We start from the raw sequence: 20623 nt of genomic DNA on the forward strand, positions 1-20623 counted from the left end.
TTAATTATCATGTCTCAAGATAAAAAAGTTTTCTCTGATCTAAATATATCCAGAGTTGGCTGGTGTAATTATGTGACCAGTGCAAAGTTATTTGGGGAAATGCACTCTTCCTGTCAGTGTGAACTTTTGGCCAAATAGATCAGAGCCAGTTTTAGGAAGTGGGGAGTGGAAAATAGTCTAATTGTTATTGAACTGGCGTGCTAAATGAGTTTGCCCTTTAAGTGATCTGTTCATTGAATTTTGAATCATTACCTTCTAATTGAAAACAGCATCACTCCTCAGTTTAATCTGGACACATTTATCTGTTCCACCTGTCCTGGGGCATTTCAGTATTTAAATATTAAAATATTAAAATTCATTTGCAGATTGAATATTTATGCAAGACATAAACATTCAAACTGTTTGTGTCTAAATGTCAACAGTGAAAAATGAGAATCCCTCATAAATCACCAGACATTTTATCTGACATTTACTGCAGATTTATTTGTGAGTAAAAAAAAGTATGCATGTATAGTACTAATACTTTAAATAGTCTACTTCTGGATTTCATTATGCACCTAAATGTTAGCTGGTGAATTACACTTACATGTGTTCTATATTCTATATTCCCCTCTTCCTTTGTGTGTGTGCATTTGTGCATGGATATATGTGTGTGTGTCACATGTATGTGTGTGTTTGTGTGTGCATTCTTGTGTGTTTGTCATGTTGTGTTGTGTAGCTGCTGCTGGACGCTAAAGCCAACGTGGAGGGCTCCCTACAGGACGGGATGGAGAACTACACAGAGACTCCTCTGCAGCTGGCGGCTGCTGCAGGTAGGCTGAGCCCTGTCTAACTGTACACAGCACTGACAGCACCAGCTGGCCGTCTATAGGCAGCTCATATAACACCTGATATCTGCATGATTACTGGCACAGCTGAGTCATTTTTCTTTGGAGCTGAAATAGAGACAAATAGGAACATGCAAAACAAAGGCTGAGGCTTGCTCCTCTGCATCAGTGTCTGTTTAATCTAATCACACTCTCTCTGTGGGTGTGTAATGGATGATTCTTCCTGCAGGTAACTTTGAGCTGGTGAGTTTGCTGCTGGAGCGGGGGGCCGACCCCATGGTGGGCACCATGTATCGGAATGGCATCTCCACAGCGCCACAGGGAGACATGAACTCCTACAGCCTGGCAGCAGCTCACGGGCACAGGTGAGCTCTGCGGTTATGTAACAAGTGGATAGATATAAATACAAGGAGCGGACTCAACTTTTCCTGCACATTCAGCATTAATCTTGTTTATTCTCCAACACTAATTCTGCAGTGTGTCAATAAAACTGCAGTACAGCTGCTGAATCACTGTGTGCCATTAGATGCTTAGTGCGCCGTGACTGATCAGCTGTTCCTTTTTCTCTGTGGATGTAGATTTCTTCTATTTAATCAAGTTTGCATTATAGAATAATTCACACTTTAAAAATTTAAATGAATGAATCGTTTTTATATTTAACCCAATCCAATTAAAGAAAAGATACTGAGAATAAAGAGGCTTGTTCATGTCCCACTGTAGATTCTCACAAAGCCCCAGTGCTTTGCTTATGAGCAGAATATTTGAAAGTCCCCTCACATAAACAACGATAACTCAATAACTCTGCGTTATGAGGCTCCAGAGAGAATGAATCACATTCACCGCCAAAACAAACCCAGAGATGGCCCACATGGGGCACTGTACAATTGCTTGTTTTTCGCCTATAGACTTTCATATCACACCTCTAATATGGAATAAATCCCCTTTGTTTTGAAAAGAATATGTTTTTTGGGTTTTTTTTGCTGACAATTTAACTGTTTTTGTACCTTACAGAAAGATCTTCTGGAAGTTGCTGTGATTCTGCCATTGCTTCTTTGTGATTCATTGTCACCTTTATTATCATATCTGAAAAGTGCACTGTGTAACTTTTTGTTTGGTGGTCCGTCACCTGCTTGTTTGTATGGATATGTCACTGCTCTGCCTGGAATGTTCCACAGTATGACATTAAAAAGGCTACCTTACATGTATTTAATTACAGGTGGTTTTATGACATTCAACAGACATTCTGTGAGCGGGTTGCCTCTTCACAGACTTTGAACTTTGTCTGGTTTAGTCTCCATGAAAATAAAAAAGAGTAATACCGTACTGTGAAACATTCCAGACGAAGCAATAACATCTCCATGGAGAAAAGCAATTGACGGACCCTCCACTACAAAAGTTAGACAATGAGTGTGAACTTTTGCCCAAACAGATCAGAGCCCAGTTAGAAAGCAGTAGAAAACAGTCTAATTGTTACTGAACTGTCTTATAATTTATGTAACTGAACTGTTTTTGTACTTTATAGAAATATTTTCCGGAAGCTCCTGTCCCACACGGAGAAGGAGAAAGGAGATGTTTTGTCATTGGAGGAGATTCTTGCAGAAGGTTCCGGTTCAGATCTTGAGGGTCGGAGTCCATCTCAAATCGATCTGATCCGAAGTGGAAAAGCTCGACTCAAAGCCCTGAAAGAGGCCATGTACCATAGCTCCGAACATGGTCATGTGGACATCACCATAGACATACGCAGCCTGGGTTAGTCTACATATTGCTGCGTTTCAGATTATATGAAAACATTCTATAGGTCAGGGGTCTCCAGCCTGTAGCTCCTGTGTATCTATATGACCAGTAGCTCTCCACCCCCTTCCAAGTAGCTCACCAAGGGATTTCTGAATCATTAGTACTGTTCATCAGGTGGTTTCACTTCGTAGAAACTGTCTGACCTTGCAGCATTACAATTTGTTTGCTCGACTGTAGGCGGGTACTTTTTTTATTTAACCAATCGCTGCTATTTGGTCGTGTCATATGTAATGCACTGCTAATGGGGCTAATTGGTATATTAAGCTTTTCCCAAATCGCATAGGAAGAAGGACAATAACATCTTTGCCCTTGATAAAATTCACCAAACATTCTCTTTGTTCCTGCTTTAAATCCTCGATCTCAGAAATCGTTGCCAACACAGAATGTCTGACTCTTCGTTGATTGGCTGGTGCCTGAACTCATACTTCCGGGGCTTTTGCAAACCTTCTAGTGTATTCCGATTCCTGACCTAGTCGCTGGAGAGAAATGAAATTAAGTGGAGACACTAGGTGGCGCCAGCCTGGCTAGCCTCTCGCCCTGTTTGCCTGACGAAGGCCTAGTTCCGATACATTGCACAGTTTGTCCCAAAAAAATCTCGCAATTTGCAAGTAAGACGATGTGCGGGATTTTTCTCTATATTAAATGCCTATTACCACTGTAAACTAGGGATGTAACAATAATTGAAATATCGTGATATCGTATCATCAAAAGTCTCACAATAATATCGTTAAATGTCACATTATATCGAATTGTAAGTTCCTTTGCTTAAATGCATTATTCTTTAGTAGGAACAGCTTATTAACATAGGGAACTACATATCCCATGTTTCATTTCAGCGCAGACAACATGAAGAAATATGTTTTTACTTGAATTCTTGAGATTCTGACAGTAATAACTCGCACCAAAAATCTTGTCAAGGTATTTTATAAGCAAAAAAGGTGTCCTATCTAGAATTATATTTACCAATTCAAAATATCGCAATAAATATCGTACCACAAGATGCATATCATGATAATATCGTACTGAGTGATTTGGATATTGTTACATCCCTATTGTAAACATATAATTTCCTGTCTTTGTGCACTAATAAATAAATAATAGTTGTGTAAATGTTTTAGAGGCATGAGACAGTACCCCATCAAAGGCTCTGATATTTACTCAATTTCTTGCGAGCGCTAAAATTAGTCGCTCTCTGGCATTTTTGTTTTGTAAAGGTAGCTCACCTGAGGAAAAAGGTTGGAGACCCTTGCTCTAGGCCAATCACATTTAATACAGATGGAGGGCAGCTAAAATGAAGATTGGTAAAATGCTAGTTTGTGTTGTAATGCAGTGAGTTCATGGCTCCAGGGACAATTATTGAACCTGATCTTTTCTAATAATGTTGGGAACGTCACACTCCCTTGGTCCACTTCTTTATACAGTCTATGGTTTTATATGGTTTTAGTCCACTTCTTTATACAGTCTGTGCTACTGTCTGGTGATCTTTATGCGCATGTGTCCGTCCGTCTGGTCCCAGGTGTTCCGTGGACTCTTCACACTTGGCTGGAGTCTCTTCGCACTTGCTTCCTCCAGCACAGGCGACCTCTGATCCAGGGTCTCCTGAAAGAGTTTAGCTGCATCGAGGAGGACGAGTACACAGAGGAGCTCATTACAGACGGACTGCCTCTTATGTTCCAGATCCTCCGAGCCAGCAAGGTACACCCCCACTCCTAACATCTGCTAACACGCGCATCATGTTATCATCATCTGCTCCCGTGCATCTATGTACATGCCTGCATCTCATTTCTCTTTCCTCGCTTTCTTTTCCTTCATTCCTCTCTTTGATCTTCCGTTTTTCAGCTGTCAATCAGATACGCCATAGTAAGTGGTGTCCCAAAGCTCAGAGGAGGCAAAGGAAGGAAACCACAGAGCAACAACAATTTAGGTACAGGGACAGCAGCAAAGGATGTTTGACACGTAAAGTAATCCTGAAATTGACATTAAAACTAAGGAACTAAGAAAGGTCGTCCCATTCACCCTCAGCTCATGTCCCCTCCAGCCTCTCTCCTCTGCTCCTTCCTCTGCTTTTCTCTCCTCTGTTCCTCTCTCCTCTACTCCTCTTCTCCTCTTTCCTCTGCTCCTTTCTCCGCTGCTTTTCTCTCTTCTCGTTCTTGCTCCTTTCCCCTCTCCCCTCTGCTCTTTTCTCCTTTCTTCTCCTCTTTCATCTGCTCCTCTCTCCTCTGCGTCTCCCTCCTCTCTTCTCTGCTCCTCTCCTCCTTCTCTCTCTTCTCTGCTCCTCTCTTACTTCTCCTCCACTTGTCTCCTTCTCTCCTCCTCTTTCCTCTGCTCTTCTCTCCTCTGCTACTCTTTTTCCTCTCTCCTCTGCCCCTCTCTCCTCTGCTCCTCTCTCCCCTCCTCTGCTCGTCCCTTTCTTCTCCTCCACTCCCCTCCTTCTCTCCTCCTCTTTCCTCTCCTCTTCTCTCCTCTGCTCCTCTCTCTCCTCTCTCCTCTGCTCCTCTTGCCTCTTCTCTTCTCTTCTTTGGTCTTCACTCCTCTGCATCTCCCTCCTCTCTCCTCTTCTTCTCTGCTCCTCTGCTCCTCTTTCCTCTCCTTCTCTGCCGCTCTCCCTCCTTTTTCCTCTGCTCTTCTTCCCTCTTCTCCTTTCTCCCTTCTCCTCCACTCTTCTCCTTCTCTCCTCTCTCCCCTCCTTCTCTGCTCCTCTCTCTCTTTTCCTCCTCTCTCCTCTGCTCCTCTTCTCTTCTTTCTTCTGCTCCTCTCCTCCTCTGTTTCTCTCTCCTCTGCATCTCCCTCCTCTTTCGTCTGCTCTTCTTTCCTCCTCTCCTCTCTCTTCTCCTCTACTGCTTTCCTTCTCTCCTCCTCTCTCCTTTGCTCTTCTCTCCTCTGCCGCTCTCCCTCCTCTTCCCTCTGCTCTTCTTTCCTCTTCTCCTCTCTCTCTTCTCTTCCACTTCTCTCCTTCTCTCCTCCTTTGCTCTTCTATCCTCTGCTCCTCTCCTTCTCTTTCATCTACTCCTCTTCTCCTCCTCTCTCCTCTGCTCCTCTCCTCTCTGTGTCTCCTCCTCTGTGGCACTCCCTCTCCCAGTTCCTGCAGAATCAACGAGAGGAGGAATCAAGCAGAAGGTTGCGGGGAAAGAGAAATGAGATGCGCCCTATACGTGTCTCCTCAAGGCTACATGACCTCAGGCTTTCTATCGACTGGGTCTGGGCTCTGTCAGTCTCTGTGATTGACACTCTCCCATAGGTCTGTTCTATCGCAATATTCTAAAAGCACAACGATTTATGATGGGCCCCCTTGCTTCTGTTTGTCTTTCACTTAATCTCATGACCCCCTCGGTAGCCTATAAATCAGGCCTTAAAGAGCCCGCTTCTGACACCTGTTTTCTCTGCTTTGTGTTGTATTCTATATTATCCCCGAAGCTTTGCTGTCATGTCTGTGATGGAAACAGAAGAGTGGAGTGCGAGGAGAAAACACACTGTCTCACATAAAACACAAGCGCAGAATGATTTGAGTAAAATATGTAATTGCGATTGATTTAAAGGGAGGTTATTTTCTGATCTGTTATACTGTTGTTTCCTACGGAAGCCGAGAGGGGTCACAACAAACGCAAACGCCGCAAATACAAATACAAATGTGACAACACAACAAAAAGCCACAACACACCAAAAAAAGCCATAACGGAAATGACCGCGGGACTCTATTTTAATGCAAACGCCGCAACAAATAGAAACGCCACAACACAAACGCAAATGCCGCAACACATTAAAAAGCCACAACACATCAAAAAGCCACAACGGAAGTGACCGCGGGACCCTATTTTCCGACGGACCGATCAAGCGGCAAGTGAAGAAGAAGAACTACAATGTGAAACGAATAATGATAAAACAATAAATTACTTTTACTTACGTTTCCAACTTCTCTGTTCCTTTACTTTTCACATTGTAGTTCTTCTTCTTCATTTTGCCACTTGATCTGTCCGTCGGAAAATAGAGTCCCGCGGTCACTTCCGTTGTGGCTTTTTGATGTGTTGTGGCATTTGTATTTATTGTGGCGTTTGCATTAAAATAGAGTCTCGTGGTCATTTCCGTTGGACTTTTTTTTGTGTGTTGTGGCTTTTTTTGGTGTGTTGTGGCTTTTTGTTGTGTTGTCGCATTTGCATTTGTTGCGGCATTTGCGTTTGTTGTGACCCGTCTCGGCTTCCGTAGTTTCCTCATCACAAACATACATGGAGTTGTGTTTTGCTTCCTTCACACATCATGCATATTTAAAGGGACAGTCTGGAATTTTGGAGTGTTGGAGACGTGTGGAGACACTTTTTTAAATATTACATCCAGTCCTTGTATTTGCAGAGGTCGCTGGTGCTAGGCTAGTGTATGTCAATGGCCATAGTTATCCTGCCACTAAAAACAGTCTTACCCACTCCACAAAACACCCAAAGTAAATCTATTATTACACCAGACTGTCGATGTGAATGTCTGTGTCGACAGAATCACTTTAGAAATAAAACCAACCTTGCATTTGAAGGATTTGTATCTGTAGGAGCAACAAGTTGTACTTCCTGATAGAAAGCTTGGCAGCAGCGGACTGATATCACCTAACACCTATCTTATCAGAAAAGTAAAATTCTGCTGCTGCTGAGAAAAAAGTCCCTTAACATTCATGCGATGCAAAGTTAGTTTTATTTCAAAATTTATTTTGTCAACACAGACATTTACATGGACAGTCTGGTGTAATAATAAATTTTCTTCAGGTGTTTTGTGGATTGGGTAAGAATGTTTTTAGTTAGCAGGATAACTCTGCAAATACAAGGACTGGATGGAACATTTAAAAAAGTGTTTCCACACGTCTCCAACACTCTGGCTCACTAGGAAATGAGGTCCTATGTCCAAAATTCTGGACTGTCCCTTTAATACTCAAATCATGTTTTAATGCTTTATTGTGTTTTTAAACTCCATACACCTTCACTAGAATCATTTAGATAATTTCAGACCTGGAATTGCCAATCTCAACTGAATTAAAGGTAAAAAAAATAAATAAAAATAGGTTACTGTTAACTTGAAAACTACCATTTCATGACATTGGAATGTAAAATAGAGCATTTTGAGCTTTGGAGATGTAAACAGACTCAAACATGTGTGAATGAAACAATACACAACTCCAAGTATGTTTTTGAGATATAACAGCATTATAATATACCTTAAAACTCACAAGAATCGATTTTCTTTAATATAGGACCTTTAATAATAGGATTTTGTTCATGTCCTGGAGAATTAACATAAAGACTGAAATCTGAACTACAAACAAACACAAGAATCACATTACAGAACATGTTTGCTGCAGGGTTAGCAGTTTGTATGCAAAACAGGGCAAAATTTTGTTATCTGTGGAGAGAATTATTACTTCACATTAGTACTTTGCTAATTACACCCATTCAAATTGTGATTTTGGTTTAATTTCATTGAATCTTGCAGCTTTAGACTCCAGATACTTGAGAATACACCGCGTTGTTGACCTCTCATTCTGAAGTAGCTTTTGGACCACACTTACAGTCACACTCTCTCCTTCAGTGGCTCTTCCTCTGTCAGTCCTCGTCTTCGTCCTGGTTGATGTATGAGGAGGAGGGGGGGCTGACCCTTGTGTCCCTGAAGGGCCCTGAGAGGCTGCTGTCTGTCCCGCCTGGAGGACATCAAAGAAGGAGCTGTTCTTTCTTTATTCTGGGCTCTGCTGACTAAACACAGCACACAGCCGTTCTTCCGTCATGGTTCATGTTTTTATTTTCATTGTTTTGCATATTTTCCTTTTAGTTTGTGTTCTTGGAGTTTTAACCTCTTGTGTTTTGGAGTTTAACTTCCTGTCTGTTGATCATTTTGTTAAGTAAGTGCAGATGCAGGGGCAAAAGATTACTCAAGTATCATACCGACTTTGTTTAAAACGCATTTTAAACACTTTACAGATGGCCAAAGTGCTGTACACAAACACCGGATAGACAAGGACAATCACAGTACAACACAAGACACAATACAAACACAACATAACTACTAAAAAACACAGAAAACAATAAAATACTCAATAACAAACAAATGTACTTGTTAAAATCCAGTGAAAAAAGGTGCGTTTTTAGGAGTGATTTAAAAACAGATACAGACTTCGCCGACTAATTTCTAATGGTAACTGGTAGAGGTTGGGATTCGAGTCAGACTTGAGTCACTCTTGGGACTCGACTTGGACTTGAAGGTCAATGACTTGGGACTTGACTCTGACTTGAGGCCTGTGAAGATTTGAGAAGCACTTTTAAATCAGATTTTTTTCTATTCTGACCATACTGATTCACACTAAAATCTTGTCAAGACATTTAATTACATTTGGAAAAATTTACATTTCTACAACTTTTATATACTCTATAAATACTCAAATATAAATATACTTTGATTTTATAAAGTACAACTTATTTTAAAATTGCAAAAATCTAAGCTATATTTGGTATTTTGGTTTAAACACTTGAAATGACTCGAAGCTCAAAGCAGACGACTTGGACTTGGGCCAGTGACTCGAGACTCGACTTGGACTTGCCTGTCTTTGACTTAGGACTTGACTCAGACTTGAGGCCTGTGAATTGAGAAGCACTTTTAAATCTGAATTTGTTCTATTCTGGTTGTAATGATTCACTCTAAGATCTTGTCAAGACATTTAAAAAGGAAAAATTTGCATTTCTACAATACTTATATACTCTAGAAATACTTATATATACAATTTTTTAAGTACAGTTTATGTTAAATTCATATAAATTGCAAAAATCTAAGTGGTACTTTGGTTTAAAAACTTGAAATGACTTGAAGCTCAAAGCAGACGACTTGGACTTAACTTTATAAGCCAGTGACTCGAGGCTCGACTTGGACTTGCCTGTATTTGACTTGGGACTTGACTTGGACTTGAGTTCAAAGACTTGAGACTTACTTGAGACTTGCAAAATGACGACGTAGTCCCACCTCTGGTAACTGGTTCCACAAGCCGAGGGGCATCAACAGAAAACACACGGTCCCCACAAAGCTCAAGTTTAGTTTTTGAGACAGAAAGTTGGAGCTGGTCTGTAGAACTAAGGATGGATCAGGTCAGCGAGGTAGGAGGGCAGTGGGCCATGCAAACACTTAAAAGTAAATAAAAAAAAGTTTAAAATCAACTCTAAAACACACTGAGAATCAATGGAGAGAGGCTAAAAACTGTGAGATGCTCTCGTCTTTCCGGGTTCCAGTTAAAAGTCGAGCTGCTGAGTATTGGACTCGCTGCAAACGTCAAAGTGCATTTTGGCTGACACCAGCATAAAGTGCATTACAATAATCCAATCTGGTGGTCACAAATGCATGTATGACAGTTTCGAAGCGTTTTGCTGACAAAACTGGAAAAAACTAGAGTCAAAGTATCACATGAAAAAATCTACTCAAGCAAAACTACTGAAGTCCCTGTTTAAAAATGTACTTTAAGAGTAAAAGGATAAAAGGATGTTGTGAGGATTTTTAGAACAATTAAAGCATCAAATGTAGTGATTCTGATAATGAATTTAGCTGATTTTAAATGATTTAATTGATCTCTTAATTTGTTTTAGCCGTTTTGGGGTTTTTGTGCTCAAAGTTGGGACATTAACTCAACTTAAACGGTCTCAAACCATAAAAAAAGTAATTTTACTTTTCAGTCCAGATCTAAAACGTAGTGGAATAGAAAGTACAGATACCTGCTCTCAAATGTAGTGAAGTAAAAGTAAAAAATATCCACTCTAAAATTGACTTAAGCAAAGTACAGATACCTAAAAGTAAACTCAAGTATTGTATTTTTACTTTTGTCATTTGTTACATTCCACCACTGTTCCCTCTGCCCATTGTTGGTCCATTGTCAGTGTCAGTTTTGTATGGAAGATAATTTGTTTCATCAGATTTTGAATTTTAAATACCACTGAATTTCTCACTTTGAATTTTTTAACTCTGAAAAAGATGTTTGAATTATTTTTATTCTGAATTTTAGTTGCTGAAATTTGAAGTTTACTTGTGTGTACTATGTTTTAAATTCAAAATAAAAAATTCACAACAGATATTTTCAAGCCCTCGAATTCAACAGTCAAAGTTCAGGATGTAAAATTCGCAGTGAAAAAAAATTCACAGTAAAGATCCAAGATGCCAAGGCACAAGCAATCGATCCAAAGTGAAAAGATCTAACTTAGTAACCAACAGGAAACAAACAGGAGGTGCAGTGAAGCGATCTGATTGGTCAGAATTAGCCTCATTGTAACCTCATCTCATTGATTTCTTAAGTGTAAACCCCGCCCACAGATGAGAACAGCCAATAGGAAACAGCCTCTGTCCTCCGCGCTCACATGATCGATTGCTTCTGCCTTGGCATCTTTGATTTTTGCTGTGAATTTTACATTCTGAATTTTGACTGTTGAATTTGAGGGCTTGAAAATATCTGTGGTGATTTTTTTTTATTTTATTTTGAATTTAAAACATAGTACACACAAGTAAACTTCACATTTCAGCAACTAAAATTCAGAATAAAAATAATTCAAACATCTTTTGAGTTAAAAAATTCAAAGTGAGAAATTCTGTGGTATTTAATTCAAAATCTGATGGAATAAATTATCTTCCATAGTTTTGTGTTTGGTTTCTTCTGGTCTTTGTTCTAGTTACATTAATCATTTGTGCAGTATAGTCCTTTATTGTGGATCCTCTGTCTTTTTAAATCCTGACATCTTCTCTGCGTGGTGTGTGCGACCGGAGCCGGTGTTTGTGGAGAAATGCAGAAAATCATATCTGTTGTTGAAATAGGTTATTGAATATTTTGTTAATACCTATTTGTTACTGTCACGCTCATGATCACGCTTCACTGATCCAGCGCTCTCTCCGGCTCTGATCTAAAAACACACGCTGAAACACTGTAAGCCTATTATGAAGGTTAATCTCTGAGGTAAAAGCATTTTGATTGAACATGCCATTTGCACAGATACGCCGCTATTCAAGGTCCTATATTTTGAAAAATGTGCCTTACACCTCACGTCGTTACTGCATCAAAAGCATACCTGGAATTGTGTTTTGTTTCATTCACACGTGTTTGAGTAATCCTTTATTATTATATCTCCAAAATGAAGCTGAAAATACCAGCCATTTCCCGTTTCCGTGACTTAAACTGCAATGCCGGACTTTTGCACTGCATACAGACTAAAACAGGGCTAAAACAGGATTAAAACAGGATTAAAACAAGACTAAACCAGGTCTAAACCAGGACTAAACTGGTCTCAGTCCTGATCACCCAACAGTCTATGCGGGTGCACCTCTGGGCCTGTTCTGATACTCCTGGTTCAGTCCTGTTTTGTTCCTGGTTCAGTCCTGGTTTAGTCCTGGTTTAGTCTTGGTTTAGTCCTGTTTTGTTCAGTCCTGGTTCAGTCCTGTTAGTCCTGGTTTAGTCCTGGTTTAGTCCTGGTTCAGTCCTGTTTTAGTCCTGGTTTAGTTCTGGTTTAGTCCTGGTTTAGTCCTGGTTCAATCCTGTTGTTTTTTCATTTTGGAGACAAATAATGAAGAAAACTGTTGTTTTTTCATTTTCTTATTTTTGGTTTTATATTGAAAAACAAATGAACGAATGATAGGTGAATTATTTACCTTTAGTTCTATACAGATTTGCAATTCCAGGGCATCCAAATGATTCTAGTGAAGGTGAAGATGAAGTTTAAAAACACAGTGAAGCCCTTCCTGTTTTTTCACATGTCATCACAAAGTAGAAATTAATGTTTTCTGTTTCTGTCTTAAACATGCACAAAGAAAACATTATAACATAGATGAGAAAAGAGTGTAATATAGTCCCTTAATGTGCAGCTTTTTCTCTGTTTTTTAACAAAAGTAGCCTGTCATTTTAATGTTTTCCACATCTCTGCTCTTCTTTTGTTTTTCTTTGTCAGAATGAGGTGATCAGCCAGCAGCTAGCAGCAATTTTCACCCAGTGTTACGGCCCCTACCCCATCCCCAAACTGGTGGAGATTAAGAGGAAGCAGTCATCACGCTTGGGTGAGGGCTTTTGTTAAAAATAAAGACATTTTAATAATAACACTTTTGAAAATGGCTACTTTAAGAGTCGCTTTATAGAGTAGAGAGATGCCCCCTGGTGGTTACTGCATTAAAATTATAAGTTTGTTCATCACTTCTGTTGCTGTAACTTTATTACTGTTTCAGATCCTCACTTTCTGAACAACAAAGACATGTCTGACGTGACCTTCTTAGTGGAGGGGAAGCCATTTTATGCCCATAAAGTGCTGCTTTTCACAGCCTCTAACAGGTAATTTACTCAATAATATTAACCCAGAGCTATAAACCAGGGCCAGGGCCACACAAGGATGCGAGGGTGAGGGAGGTAACAGTTCATATTGCTCAGAAGTTCTGTTTCTATGAAGTTTGTACAGTAAAAGAGCAAAAGGCTTGTGAGAAACACTGAAATAATAAACTGAAAAAATAAAATATCTGTATTATTTTTTGTGGGGGAAAAACTAACAGGTTCACATCCTTGGTGCCTTCACCAATCCATAAAGTGATTTCCAGCGTCCTTGAGCTGTTTACAGAGTCTCTATTGTTCTGCCATTGCATTTTTCTATTGACACTTTGCAGTCAATGGCTTCATAAAAAGACTGCAGGCTAACAGCCCATCACTCATATGTGATGTGACAACAGGTCCTTAGAGAAAACATCATGTTATTCTAATTTAATCCTGTGTCAGGGAAAGAATTCAATGTATTCTTTTCTAACATGTAAATGTGACATAATTTAGTCTCTTTCAATTTATTTCCCAAGGTTCAAGACTCTTTTAGCCAACAGACCGTGTGGGGAGAACACTTGTATTGAAATCAGCAATGTGAAGTATCATATTTTTCAGGTAAGAGACACAAGTCCAGTGCACTTTTATGCACATTCTTCTTGTTAATCTGATTTTAACCTTGAGTTTTATTGTATGTTCTCAGATGGTTATGCAGTATCTTTACTATGGAGGCACTGAAGCTTTGCACATAAGAAATACTGACGTGATGGAGGTATGGTATACTGTATTTTTTGGACTATAAGTCACTCCAGAGTATAAGTCGCACCAGAAGAAATTAATCAAAAAGAAAAAAACATATAGAAGTCGCACCAGACTATAAGTCACACTTTCTTGGTGGAAATTTATTTTATAAAATCAGAGACCAGGAACCGACATTTCATCTTAAAAGGCAAGTTATAGTAATATAGTATAGTAACAATAGAAGAGAGAACAACAGACTGTTAATGTCACATATGAACAGTTCTTCAGATAACTATAGCAAAAACAACAGAACAAGTTTACCAAACTCTCCATCTCACTCCAAATCACTAAATCCATTGAATTCTTCATCCTCTGTGTCACTTCTGAGCAACTCCGCGACCTCCAGAGGTAAACGGAGCGCCACTTTCTCTTCTGTGTAGCTGTCGTCAGACTCAGCATCAGTTCGAGTTAGAATTATTCTGGCCTTTCTGAATCCCGACAGGATGGTTTCAGTTGTCTTTATGTTTGTTTAAGTTTTAACTTGTCAGTGATACAGAAGTAATGGTGCGATCGACTGACATGAATGGAGACAAGACAGTGGCTCTTTCTCTTTCTTCAGCAGCCGACATGCGCAGTAGAGTGCGAAGTGACAGTGGTAGAGAAGTACACAAGCCTAGAGCCTCTCGCGGCTGTCATTGTGAACATTTTAACATATAAGTCACACCAAAGTATAAGTCGCAGGACCACTCAAACCCTGAAAAAATTATGACTTATAGTCCGAAAAATATGGTAATCAAAGTCCTATATTACAGAAATTTTACTCTTTTGACCTTTAAGCCATGTTATAATGTTGTTACCCCCTCAAAAACATACCCCAAGTTGTTTTGTTTCATTCTCACATGTTTGAGTAACCCTTTATTATTAGTTTGTCTACATTTCCAAAGCTGGAAATCCTTTTAAACATGTGTGAATTAAACAAAACACAACTCCATGTCTGTTTGTGACGAGGAAACAACAGTATGACATAGATCATAAAAAAGCGTAATATGGACTCTTGAAGACAATCTTTCTTTCTCTTCAGTTGACAATGTTAAAGAATAAATCAATATTTTATGACAGCTTTTGAAGTTTTAAGTGAAAACATTGTTTTTCAGCTCCTGTCCGCTGCAAAGTTCTTCCAGCTGGAGGCGCTGCAGAGACACTGTGAGATCATCTGCTCCAAAAACATCAACACTGAGACTTGCGTGGAGCTCTACAACCACACCAAGGTTCGAATGATACGAAACAACTACATTCAGTATTGATACTTTGCAGCCGGTGTCATCAACATTCCCTTTAATCTGAGCTTTATTTTAACACAATTTGACCTGAAAGAGTTGACTTAGCTGGAACTATAACAAGTGAGCTGATTTGTGCCGTTAAATAAGTCTCACACACATAAAATTACAGTCACAAGTTAACTAGACTTCAGCCAGTTAACTAGACTTCAGCCAGCAGTTCTTCAATTAGTCACTCATTGTTTTTGTTGAAAATCAAACTCCTAAACAAGACCATGAATGCTCGTATTCGTCACAGACTCCTGAAAATGTGATGTTTAAATCCATTTTGTATTTTTTGTGAGTTTTCAGACGATCTTAAAATAGACAAATCGTCAGTTTTTGGTATCAATCAATCAATCAATCAAACTTTATTTGTATAGCACTTTTCATACATTTGAAATGTAGCACAAAGTGCTTCACATGCAACAGAAAAATTACAATACAATAATTAAAATCAAGAGCAATGGTAATGTGTACATCGTGTCACCATGGTAACTGCTGAAAATTCTGCCAATAGAGATACAGACTAATGGTGCGTTCTGACTGGGGCATCAAAAAACAAGCTGGACGCCTCTAGTTGGACGCCTTTGCATTTGAGTCTAGATGCTCCCAACGCACGTCTTGAACACCGTGGATGAATGGGAGAAAAATACTTGAAGCGCGTCCAGGGTGTTGATTATGTAATTACACTATGTTAATTAAATCCAGTAATTACTAGTCCCTGATTGATTGACGTGGGGCGGCATCAGAAGTTGAAAATGTCAAAAGTTCAGCAGTTTTAACTTCTGATCCCAACGCCCTGGACACGCATCCAGAGAGTTGACACCTGAATGCACAAGATGCAGCGCGTCAACACCAGATTTGCACTGCACTGATGTCTGAAGATTAGAGCTGTGTATCATAAAGAAGTTGCCGACAAGACACATACCTCAATACATAGGCCACAATACAATACATATCTCGATACATTGAGTGTTCAATTTAATACGATATATTTCAAATCGTTTCGATATGGTTCAATAGAAAATAAAAGCTAAATGATGGTTGTGAAAATAAAAGTCTTTGTTAAACCGCTTCTTGTGCAAAGTTCATATGAAAGAAAAACATTTCAATCCTCAAAACAGCGAAAATGTCAAATGTGTCGCATAAATGAGTTTCTTCTCTGCTCTAAACAAGCAACAAAACTATAGCGCTGTAATAAAATAATTTAGTAAAATATACCAAAAAATACTCTTGGCGATATATCAATACAGCAGCCCCCGATACTGATACTGTATCATCACATTAAATGATACGATATATCAGTATTTCAATATTTTTGCACACCCTCACTGTAGGCACGCCTCAAAAACGCAGGACACCCTAGACGCACATCCACATAGACTTTGCGTGTAAACTGGACAACTTGATGCCCCGGTCTGAACACACTATTAGACTGAGACAAACTTTACTGATCCACAAATGATTTGAACACAGCATCTCACACATCACAGTATATTAATATAAATTATAAATAAGTGGCAGAAATAGCAAGAGACTGGTGAAAAACATGTAAAACAACCTCAGCGTGATGTCACTGCTAAGTATCAACTGTTTTGCTTCGTCAAACACCATAGCTTTTCTCTTTTGACAGTTCTTAGATGCTCCAGACTTGGCGTCCTACATCGAAGGCTTTTTCTTGAAAAACATGGTGATCCTGATCGAGCTGGAGCCGTTCAAACAGCTCCTCTACGACTCTCCCCCCGACAGCCCCGCCTGCGAAATCCTGCAAGATCTGGAGAAGACTCTGGCCATCCGCATCCAGTCCATCCATCTGTCCTCCTCCAAAGGGTCCATAGTCTGAGCTACTGCAGGAAAAAAATAAAAAAAAGATTAAAGGTCCTATATTACGCAAAATTGACTCAAAGACAGACCTGGAGTGTTTTGTTTCATTCACACAGGATTTTTTTTTACCATTCGTATACCATGATTGTTTTGCAAGCCTCAAGTAAGTCTCAAGCTTTTGACCTCAAGTCCGAGTCAAGTCCCAAGTCAAATACAGGCAAGTCCAAGTTGAGTCTCGAGTCACTGGCCCATAAGTCCAAGTCAAGTCCAAGTCATCTGATTTGAGCTTTAAGTCATTTCAATTCTTTAAACCAAAGTACCAAATATAGCTTAGATTTTTGCAATTTATATGAATTTTAAACTAAATTGTACTTAAAAAAATCATAGTATATTTATATATGAGTATTTATAGAGTATGTAAGAGTTATAGAAATGTAAATTTTTCCTTTTTAAATGTTTTGACAAGATCTTAGAGTGAATCATTTCGGTCAGAATAGAAGTAATTCAGATTTAAAAGTGCTTCTCAAGTCTTCTCAAATCACAGGCCTCAAGTCCGGGTCAAGTCCCAAGTCATTGACCTTCAAGTCCAAGCCAAGTCCCAAGTCTTAGTCCATTTTATCAAGTCAAGTCTGAAGTCCTAAAAATAGTCACTCAAGTCTGACTCGAGTCCAAACCACCCACCTCTGCCATTTATTCAGTAGAGATTGGCAGTTCCAGCGCTGAAATCATCCAAATGATTCTAGTAAAGGTGTGTATAGTTTAAAAACACAGTGGAGCACGTCCTGACATCAGAAGGTTGTTAAACATATGTGAATGAAACAAAACACAACTCCAGGTCTGTTTGCGATGAGGAAACAACATTATAACAGATCAGAAAACTGCGTAATATAGACTCTTTAAATTTAACACAACAGATGATCTATTTTGACCTAAAAGAGAGAAATTTTCTGGAACAAATCCTTGTATCTGTGAATCCTGTCATTTACTAATAAGCGCGAAGGGACGCCAGTATCCATCTGAGTTTTACACACGATCATAAACGTATAATAAAACACTAACTCTTTGTACAATACATGTTTAATACAATATAATACGACTGGGTAGAAGATACAGAAAAAAATAAATGTGATAAGCCATGAGAGTCAGTTTTCTAAGCAGACTGATCATTCGCTTGAAATCCATTTTGTAGATATGCAGTAGTCTCTAGCTATGTCACTTAGTTAGCCTTTCTCGTGAAGCCAAACCTGAACATAGCTACTTGTACATAAAAGACAGAAAGATATTATGACTTTTATCTGAACAAATGGAATGACAGATATTATTTTTCTTTCCTCATTGCCGTGTAAATAGTGTTGATAAAAGAGTTATTGATAATGTAAGTTAATGTATATACACACACAGATGTTTCTCATGTGTCCTATTGTTGACTATGGCTTTTAAATTTGAATGTTATATGCATGTTGGGATGTAGGGACGGTTGTATCACGGGGGTTTTCTGACCAAACTACTTCTCACGAGTTTATAGTTATAGAAGAGTACCTTTGTCATCAGCATGGGGGATCTCATTTTGTGCAGCGTAAACACGGTGTCTTCATTATTTTGTGTTAAAGGGTCAAAGCGTGTTTAAAGACGCATTGTGTGACTCGTTGGAAGGTCCGTCAAATGTTTCTCTCCAGGGAGGTGTTATAGCTTTGTCTGGAATGTTTCGCAGTGTGGTTTAAACATTTCTAGCTTCATGGAGACGAAACCAGACCAAGTTACAGGTCAGATCTGCAAAGAGGCGACCCCGCTCACAGTCAGAATGCATGTTTTTCGGTATTTTTGAGCTATAAAACCATCTGTAATTGAATAAATGTAAGGTAGATCTATGTTATTAGGCTCTTTTTTCAGACTAAGAGTTTGTTTTCGTACTTGACAGCTTTGATTGCTCGCTCATGGTCTTCTTCAAAGCGGTCACGTGATGTTGTGACATGTCCGGTCAGCTGATTTATACAAATTTTGGTGCTGTCTTCCTACCGGTGGAGGCAGGACGACAGCGCCATCTGCAGTCCAACTTCCTCAGAATAGTTTCCCAGGTGTGTGAGAGTAAAAAAGCCTCCTCCTCCTCCCGGTTTATAGTCCTGTGCCTGCCGTCCTACCGCCACTGGTAGGAAGACAGCGCCAAAATCTGTATAAGGCTGCGTTTATATAATGACGCAGAAGTGGCGTCACATCTTCACTTTTTATTTTTCTTGTTTAGATGAGCATTTTCGGGAGGAAATCTGAGTGAATAGGGTGATGCAAAAGTGTGTGGAATTCGATTGGGTATACATGCCAGGCGGCTCGGTGGTGACGCTCGGTGGTGACGCTCGGTGGTGACGCTTGGTGGTGATGTATGTTACGTAAACGTGTACGCGACGTGAGCAGATCTGACCAGAGTTTTGCGTCTTGGGCAGTGTAGATGTAAATGCCATGGTGGAGCATATTCAACTTTTCCACTCTGGAGGGTGGTTTTCCTACCGGTAGAGGCAGGACGACAGCGCCATCTGCAGTCCAACTTCCTCAGAATAGTATCCCAGGTGTGTGAGAGTAAAAAAGCCTCCTCGTCCCAGTTTATAGTCCTGTGTCTGCCGTCCTGCCTCCACTGGTAGGAAGACAGAGCCGTTCATATGATGACGGTCTGAACAGAAGGCGCAAAAGTGGCATCGAGTCTTCACTTTTTATTCAGCGTTTAGCCAAGTGTTTTCGGGAGGAAATCTGCGTGCATATGGTGAGGCAAAAGTGTATGAGTTCAATTAAATATACATGCCAGACAGATAGGTGGTGACCCTCTGACCCCCTTTGCTCCTTGGGCATTGTAGACAAAACGCCACAGTGGAGCGTATTCAACTTTTTCACTCTGAAGGGTGGTTTCAGATTTTTTACATTTTAAGCCCCAAAACTCCATCACCACCTAAAAGAAAGGCACTTCAGGTATGAAAACAAACTCTTGGTCTGAAAAAAAATAACCTAATAATATAAATTATCAGAAGACCAAATGAACCTCACTGGACTGTAAGGTAGATCTGTTAAATGTCATACTGTGGAACATTCCAGGCAAAGGAATGAAATATCCATAGAAACAAGCAGGTGATGGACCCCAAATCACAAATTTACATGGTGCACCTTTAAAGATGCATTGTGTAACTTTTTCCAGTGGAGGGTCCGTCAAATGCTTTTCTCCATGGAGATGTTATTGCTTTGTCTAGAATGTTTCACAGTATGGCATTAAAACTTTCTATCTTCATGGAAATCAAACCAGACCAAGTTACAGGTCAGATCTGTGGAGAGGCGATCCCGCTCAGTCAGAATACAGTTTTTTCTTTGTATTTTTGAGCTGTAAAACCACCTGTAATTGAATAAATGTAAGGTTTGAAATGTTTAAAATGTTTAATGTCACACTGTGGAACATTCCAGGCAGAGAAATGGCATATCCATAGAAACAAGCAGGTGACGGACCCCCAAACAAAAAGTTACACAATGCACCTTTCAGTCTCGTATTGGGCAAATTATGCTTTGGGCCTTTTTTGTTTGGGATTGTGAAAACACATGACTTGTATGTGTGACTTTCCTCTATAAAGAACTATGTAAAAATGTGTCTGGATCTTGTATTTATTTATTTATTTATTTTACTATGAGCCCATGTTCTGTCTTCAGTCAAAATTCTTCTGACTTCTGAATTCTGTTTGATCTTAAGTTTATTCTCTATTCTCAAAGTCAGATCTCAGCGGCACGGTAGTTTTAAGTGGCACCCAACTGCACCCGAGCACATCCAGACGTTCCAATAAGAAAAGTACTGCCTGAGAGTTGTGGTATTTTTA

The 20623-nt window shown here is 39.6% G+C and overlaps 1 protein-coding gene across 2 annotated transcripts in view; it reads left to right on the plus strand.

Annotated features, from left to right (window-relative positions):
- The window catches only part of btbd11b (BTB (POZ) domain containing 11b), a 264698-nt gene extending 244300 nt beyond the window's left edge, over positions 1 to 20398 (plus strand). For both annotated transcript variants that reach the window (XM_055155521.1, XM_055155522.1), the window contains exons 8-17: positions 719 to 812; positions 1057 to 1192; positions 2350 to 2576; positions 4138 to 4316; positions 12554 to 12659; positions 12825 to 12927; positions 13437 to 13518; positions 13604 to 13672; positions 14796 to 14909; positions 16594 to 20398. In XM_055155521.1, the coding sequence (XP_055011496.1) occupies positions 719 to 812; positions 1057 to 1192; positions 2350 to 2576; positions 4138 to 4316; positions 12554 to 12659; positions 12825 to 12927; positions 13437 to 13518; positions 13604 to 13672; positions 14796 to 14909; positions 16594 to 16803 (1320 nt within the window). In that variant the 3' untranslated portion in view covers positions 16804 to 20398. The remainder of the gene's footprint in view (positions 1 to 718; positions 813 to 1056; positions 1193 to 2349; positions 2577 to 4137; positions 4317 to 12553; positions 12660 to 12824; positions 12928 to 13436; positions 13519 to 13603; positions 13673 to 14795; positions 14910 to 16593) is intronic.
- Positions 20399 to 20623: the final 225 nt, after the last annotated feature.

Source organism: Boleophthalmus pectinirostris, unplaced genomic scaffold, assembly GCF_026225935.1.
Source record: "Boleophthalmus pectinirostris isolate CB_2022bp ecotype Guang Dong unplaced genomic scaffold, ASM2622593v1 HiC_scaffold_2, whole genome shotgun sequence".
NCBI classification, from domain to species: domain Eukaryota; kingdom Metazoa; phylum Chordata; class Actinopteri; order Gobiiformes; family Gobiidae; genus Boleophthalmus; species Boleophthalmus pectinirostris.